Source organism: Oxyura jamaicensis, chromosome 5 (assembly GCF_011077185.1).
Source record: "Oxyura jamaicensis isolate SHBP4307 breed ruddy duck chromosome 5, BPBGC_Ojam_1.0, whole genome shotgun sequence".
Lineage (NCBI taxonomy): Eukaryota > Metazoa > Chordata > Aves > Anseriformes > Anatidae > Oxyura > Oxyura jamaicensis.
In genome coordinates, this window is record NC_048897.1 from 19,402,579 (window position 1) to 19,409,906 (window position 7,328).

At 38.4% G+C, this 7,328-nt stretch overlaps 1 protein-coding gene across 8 annotated transcripts in view; it reads left to right on the forward strand.

Moving 5' to 3' along the window:
- The window catches only part of PCNX1 (pecanex 1), an 86,905-nt gene extending 81,107 nt beyond the window's left edge, over positions 1-5,798 (forward strand). For all 8 annotated transcript variants that reach the window (XM_035327096.1, XM_035327090.1, XM_035327091.1 and 5 more), the window contains one exon: positions 855-5,798. In XM_035327096.1, the coding sequence (XP_035182987.1) occupies positions 855-995 (141 nt within the window). In that variant the 3' untranslated portion in view covers positions 996-5,798. The remainder of the gene's footprint in view (positions 1-854) is intronic.
- The last annotated feature ends 1,530 nt before the right edge of the window (positions 5,799-7,328 follow it).

A 7,328-nucleotide genomic window follows, 5' to 3' on the forward strand; every position in this document is an offset into this window, starting at 1 on the left:
TTTGGTTTTTTACATTATCTTAGCTTGAATTTAGGGTTCTTTTCCCACAGCTGACAAACTCAGTGTTTCTATAGAGGTGGAAATACTGAAAGTCACGATACTGGAACATACTTCTGGTTCCTTTAGGGCATCCAGACTTTAAGGATGTAAAAGAGCTGAGTGGGGAGTTGGTCATACGAGAACCATTATGGAGAAGAGACCTTCTGATGGTCAGTCAGTATCGGGCAGGATCCTTTGGAAGGAGCAGATCCCAATACCTGAATTCTTTTGGTCCAAGGAACTATATGATAGTAGTTTGTGGCAGTGTTTCTGAAACCGTACTCCTTTGTAATACATAAATTACTTGAAGACATTTTAAAATTTAAAAAATAATCATTTTAAAACAACCTAAAATTCACAGTAAGGAACAAAATTAGACTAAAGGATTTGACTTAGAGAAGACAGATTTTACACCTAACTACAGATAAACTAGTTCTGTGCCATTATGTTTTGCCAAACACTGAGATAATTTAAAAATATTACAGCTGCGAGATTATTACTTCAAAATATCATGACTCTGTATGTGTGCAGTTTTTCCAGTTGTTATTCACTTTGACCTGTTTGGCTCTGACTTGGGTCAAGTTGTTTGTGTTGAAATTCAAAACCAAGGCTAGCTGTTGTCAGGTAAGCTGCAGATTTCCAGCCAGTCTTAGTTGAGTAGCTCATCTGTGGATATGTGGTTATTGAAAAGTGAGTGGCTAAGTCAGTACAGTGCTTGTATTACTGCTCCCTGTGCCCTGCAAGGGCCCTGAATTATTGGGAAATGACAGCTCTGCCTACAAAATTCATGTTTTATTTTGATTTTTTTTTTCCAGGTGATTCACCGCTGGGTGCCTTGCAGCAGAGATCCAAGTAGTCGGTCCCACATAGATAAGACCATCCTGCTGGTTCAGATTGAAGATAAATATGTTGCTGTTGTTGAAACTGGAGTCCTTGAACTTGGGGCTGAAGTGTAAATCTCCAAGACTTAAACTTCCCCTTCTCCAGCAGTTCAGAAAAGAGAAGGGTCCAGAAGCAGCAGCTCCCAGGACATATAACTTCGGTCCAGTTGTAGGAAAGGACTTGAAACACAGCTTTGTCTAAGTCCCTTTCCCCAAATAAACAAGTGTAAGAAATTTTTAAGTTGTTAGCTGCTGAAGAAACATTTGCATGAAGGATAGATTTGTTGAGACATATCTTTTTGTTTATAAATTTTGTTTATGCATTGCGTAATGCTTTAAATCAACAAACTTTTCGGTTCTAAGATCAGAGCACCTCATATTTTTCTAATTGTTTTGCCAAAAATTGCCATGTCTTGTCACAGAGTGCGTGGAATTCATCCACCTTATTTTAAAGAAATTGACTACAAACCTTCAGTTTGGTGAAACACAGTGTAAAGGTTTCAGGAGTGGCAAGAAGAGACTGAACAGATGTATAGATTCTTATTCCTTATGAGCTAAAACATTAATGAGAACTGCACTAATTTTTTTACAGCAATGCACTAAAAACAACCCTGAGATTGCTGAGAACATTTATTTATATATATAAATATAAGTATATAAAATACCATTATTTAAATTGCCTTTGGGATTAATCCCCTCCCTCTCCATATACATGTTGATGGTAAGGGCTGTGCCATGGGTTTGGTTCTATGTTCTGTATTTCGTACAAGTGCATTTGCTGCATTCTCTTCACAATAAATGGTAAAATAACAAATATATAGAAATGTACCTGAGTATCCCTGTACTACATCAGAATCTATTGTGGTGGCAGTGGTACCTCCAATCTATACAACACGTCCAGCTTTAAAGTGGGCCCCAGTACATGATCTTTCATCTGTCCTCCCTTAGCTGGCTTTGGCTACCTTGCTTCTTTACACCCAGAGCTGGCTATGTTGTTTCATCAGCTCTTCTCTGGCAGAGAGTTGTCTGAGATTTGTAGGGTAGGTGCAGGTCCATGATGACCTTCCTGGATACTTGAAGGTTTTTTGATTCTGTTCAATTAAAAATAAAATCTTTTAAAAGGCTTTTATAGAAGGCACAGCCCTAAACTTGTATCACTTTTACCACCTTGCCTTTTCTTTCCCTTTAGTCTTCATTCTTTTCTATGACTTGAATTTTATTTTCTGTGATTATATATTCTATGTAAGTGTAATTTGAGTATTTATAACTGTGAAGTTGAATTATTCATGTGTTACATATCCTAGGTTTTATTGTATTTTTTTAAATGTGTGTATTCAGGGAAACACGTAACTCAGAACTATCATGGGAGTGTGAGAGGGAAACTGGTTTGGTTTTGACTTGCAGTTCCTATGACTCACTTCTCTTAATCCATAAGAAAAAAACGTACCTGTTGTGATTGTTTCCTGTTTCTGATCTGTAATTATGTAGGATTCTGTGCAGAATCTGCACACAGTCCTAACTAGCTTTTGGGAGCAGCCATCTTCTTCCCAGTCACCTTTGCTTCTCTGAGTAATGTAACCAGAAGAGACTTCTGATGTACCACAGAGGTTATTGGAATTATTTCTCTGACATCAGAGAAACCATATCCATTAAGTACCTAATGTAAGAGTGAAATTATATGGCATGAGGAGGAAAAAAAATGAAAGAAACAGCTACCTAGAAATTATTGGTGTTCTAAGTTCAGTCACTGCTTTGTAGCCATGAAAGGGTAATGGTGTGTGCCTGGTAGCTGGTCCATTGTTAAACCTTCCCAGTGAATTATACTGGGGCCTTGCTTACGTCGTACTCTATGCAAATTTATACTTCAAGTACTGTGCATTTTCCAATTGCATTCTACTATTTGGCTTATGTATATTCAGTCATATTTAACCCTGTTAGAAATGCACAGTTCTGGGTCTGCCACCATTGAAATAATCTTGCTGTTCCACGTAGTTTATCATATGTGCACATGGTAGTGTAGTTAACTTCACCTCCTGTGTATCGGAAAGTGTAGTACTGTAAATGAAGCTTGGTCAGCAGTCCAGTAATTTTGCTGTCAGGAACAAAGAATATGTGTATGTTTTAAATTGAAGATGTTTTAGTTAAGGTTTTATTGTGTGTCCTTTCCCACAGGTGAATTACAGGGTTTCCCGTATCATTAAGAATATCGCTTCATAAAGGGTCTTTAGAAATAAGACATTGTTTGGAAATAGGCACCCACTTGATATTAGTTGCAGAAAAGTTTTTTTTTCTTGTACTGAAGCCTTGAGGTAAACAAATGACTGAAAAACAAAATAGACACTTGCTTCAGTCAAGTTTATAAGAGATAAAACAACTTTCAGTATGTTAACCCTGGTACTGAACAGCCTATTTCACAGTCTTCAGTGTGAGAATTTCAGAGTCCTCAGTGTGAGATGATGGCGATGTCCACTGTCCTGCTGGTAATAGACGAGAAGGGAATTAATGACTTGGTAACATAACAATTCTAGAGAATATGTAACTGCCTAGAATTAGGTCAGCAAACAGCATATGAGAAAAAGGCTTTTCCTAAGGGACAAAGAGAATTGATAGGTCTTTATATTTTTTTAATTCTTTCAGGCTTTTAGTGTGTTGCGTTCAGAAAATTTATTTTAATGTGGCCAGTTACGAGGTTAATAGATTCTTTCAGATATTCAGCAAACACCTGTTGTGAAGCAGTTTACATAGTGCTCCTACCTGTACAGGATCTGCTCAACAAAAGTTACCTATTTGCGATTCCACTATTCTGTAAGGCTTTGGAAAATTAACTTTTTTCCTAATTTTTCCTGCATTCTGAACTCTCAAGGTTGATATGATTTGTGTGTTGGTTTGTGCAAGGTTTGCGTCTTGGTTCCATTGTGAGAGTGACAAAAGCATTTGTTTTCTTCTCCCTCCCCCCAGGACAGATCTGTCTGTGGAAAACTGTTCTGGATGGAGATAATTTTGTTGTCCTTTTCTGTTCTCTGTTTTTTGTCTTCACATGGTATTTTTCTCCTGTTGTGGGTGTAGATAGGATGACTATTTTCAAAGTAGTCCTGTCAGTCCGGATTGAGCTCGGCATAGAATGGGTTTGTTTTTTCCTAAGTTTTCATGAAAACCTGTTAGGATGGATGAGAGCTTTAGCTCTGTCCACTTCCATTGTGTGATAATTTCTTGCCATAAGAACATTCCAGCTAAGTCCTGTTGTATTAGCTTTCAGAGAGATCCCCATCTGTGTTTCCGCATTTTTCCTTAAAGGTGGCGTCTATGTATACATACATGCTTACTGCTTCCTACAACAAATAATTGCAGAAAAGTGTTTAAAAGCCGCACTAATTGGTTTGTGTCCATCAGTTAAAAACAAAGCTGTTTAAGCCTTTTCATACTTCACTTGCCTGTGAAATCTTTTTTTAAAATGGTGTGAAGTTTAAAACAAAACAAAACTGAGATGTGTATGTGACGCTATGAATACCTATAATTGTGCCACTTATGCTGTATGTGATAATTGTGCTGAATTCTCTTGTGATTCAGCATCTCTGAAGTTATTTCAGAGTAGGTAGGAGAACAAGGAGAAATATGTATTTAGTTCCATCTAGATTGAATGGTTCATATAGCCACTTTGCTGGGACATCTGGCATGTTTCTGAGTGGTGACCTCAGTTTTCCCACCAGCTGTGTAACTTATCCCCAGGGCACTCCTTAACACTGCATTCACAACCCTTGTGGGAACCGAAGAACTCTTCTGAGAAGCCTAGATGACTGGTGAGGTGAAAGATGAAAACTGCTGCGGCACAGATCCATGCCCTTGGCTGTTTGGCAAGTGGCCATAAAGCTTTGCCTGGAATAGGGTGAGGGGGGAGAAGAGATGCCTTACAATCAGATCCAACTTCAGATCATTTCTCTGATAATACACACCATACAACCTAGGAGTGTAGATAGAAAAACACTGCTTTAAAGATCTTTCTCAATTACAGGACTCTCCATTAACAAAAATGGAGCAGGATAGATTTCATTTCTTACAATTAATATTACTCAAATATTATTCTACTTATATTGGATTTGGGGTTATACCACCACAGGTTTTATGTACTTAATTTTATTAAGGAGTTTTATACCTATTATATAGGCATCTATTCTTTTCTTGTCTGGCTTGGTATTTGATAACCTAATGCAGTACATTCAGTGAAGCTGGACTCTTTCGGGAGTTACACTGGTAATTACTGGTGCCTTAGTAAAAAAGTGGGTACATAACACCTTGGTGGAAAGTAAAGCATGTGGCTTGTTTCACCCCAGCATGATATGCATATTTCCAAGAGGTGATTAAGATGGCTGCTCCAAAAGAGTTCAGGAGGATACATACATCACTCACAGTCACAAACACCCGAATATGAGCAGTTTGTATGACTTCTGGTATGTACAGGTTCAAAAGATACTCCCCGTACACTTAGTCCACAATGCTGGATGACGGCGATCAAGTAGCTGGATATGTTAACGACTTAGATAAAGATCCCCCCACACCAACCCCCAAAAAAGTGACAACAAGCTGCTGAATAGGAAGGAGTAAGAGGAGAGGAGAGTGTAAATGAGAGGATGGCATTGGTTTTAATGGACAATGAAAATATATGTATTTCCTCTACCAGCAAATGGATACCTTGCCAGGGATAGGGATATATGTACCTGCGTGTCTGTGAGTGTGTGTATGTGCCTGCGTGTGTTTCTGGAAACAGCCTGTAAATATTGTAGCTGTTGAAAATGGAAAAGGCAGAGAGCTTTTTGCAACATGTTGCAGCAAAAGGACAGTATTGACAGTGGAGAAACACTGAGAAATAAAAAACTTTTTTCACGTGTTGTCATTTATTGCATATTACATTCTCCTAAGTTGTCATTCTCACAGATGCCCTATAAGATCTACTGAGTTTACTCAAACCACCCTTTAATTAAAGATTCTCTTCTGAAATTATTTCTTTTGTAGCTGAAAGGAAAATCTTGGTTTGTAGTTTTTTTCCGCTGTTCCTTTTCTACTGCACCATCCCTGTTCTTATGCTCTTACAGAAGTATTGAGTACCATGTGCACCCGTTCCTAAAGTTAAAGTGTTTTTCTTGTCTCTGTTCAAGTGCAGCTTCTGTATTTACCATAATTTCCCTTCTCTTTGAATCTTTTTTTTTTCAAGTCATAGAACACTTAGTACTGGCTTTATGCTTAGTAGTTTTCTATTCTTCATATGTCCCAGGAAAATATTTTCCCTAGGGTGTTTTAATTGGTGACTTCAGACTTTCTGCAGTCCTTGATACGATAGCCAAGTGCAGCATTGTGTGAAGTCCTGCGATTGCTATGCTTGTATGAAGCACTTGTTGATACATTGATACTAATTTAAAAATACTCAGCTGCCATCTGTACAATGTATGGTCTCAGACATCTCAAATTGCTTCATGCCAGCGCAGAGAATTGCAATATCATCTTCCTGCAAATTAGAAGTGAATCTTTCAAAGACAATGGTGACTTATTCATTAGACAGCTCCAGGTGTTACAGAAAAATAATAATAATGTTCCTTTTTTTCCTTCTTTTCCTGAAACAAATCATCTTCCACCTCCTGGAACTTGCTTCTGTTTGCCTGTAGTAGATGAGGCCTAGCTGCATTAGGCCTCCAGGTTATCAATACAAGGGGAGAGTACAAATGTAACAAGTGGTGTCCCACATGCTCTTAGGGAAACATGAGTCCTTTCTAATAAAAGCTAGCAAGTGTAATGAAAACTTCAAAAGATCTGTAACTGATATGCTTGCAAGCAGCACCTGAGGTTTCAGCTGTATTTTTAACAGTGACAACATCAAAAAAGGAAGGAAGAACAAGAAGAGGTGAGAAGCACCTCTTCCTTTCTGAGGTAGGTTCCAGAATGCTTTAGGGATGGCAAGCAAGAAGACAGATTTAAGCTGTGGCCTGGTGTTTCTTGCTGTCTGCGTCAGCCTAAAGAATGCAACTGTTTAAATAAATATAACTGGTGGACTGGATCACAGTTAGCGGTTGGAGCCTATGTCCCGGTTTAGTTTTGCATGAGAAGAGCCTGATTCATCTCCTCCAAGACTATGTCTGTGGGAGGCAAAGTACTGGCAAGAGGGGGAATGTTGCTTCAAAAACATCCTCCTGGGCAGTGCTAGCATGACCCCCATCACATGCCTTCCTTGTGGTGCCTGTGGTTTGTGTGCAATCAGCCTTCCTATGAAAAATAACTCGTATAGAAAGGAGTAGGTGACAAATTTTAGCAGAACATTATCACACATGCTTTTAGTGTTTCTTAAGAGAGCTTTCACTTTAGGTTGAATTAGCTTAAATGGATTTAGCTCTGACTTGCCAGCAGTATTTTTTTTTTCTGTAT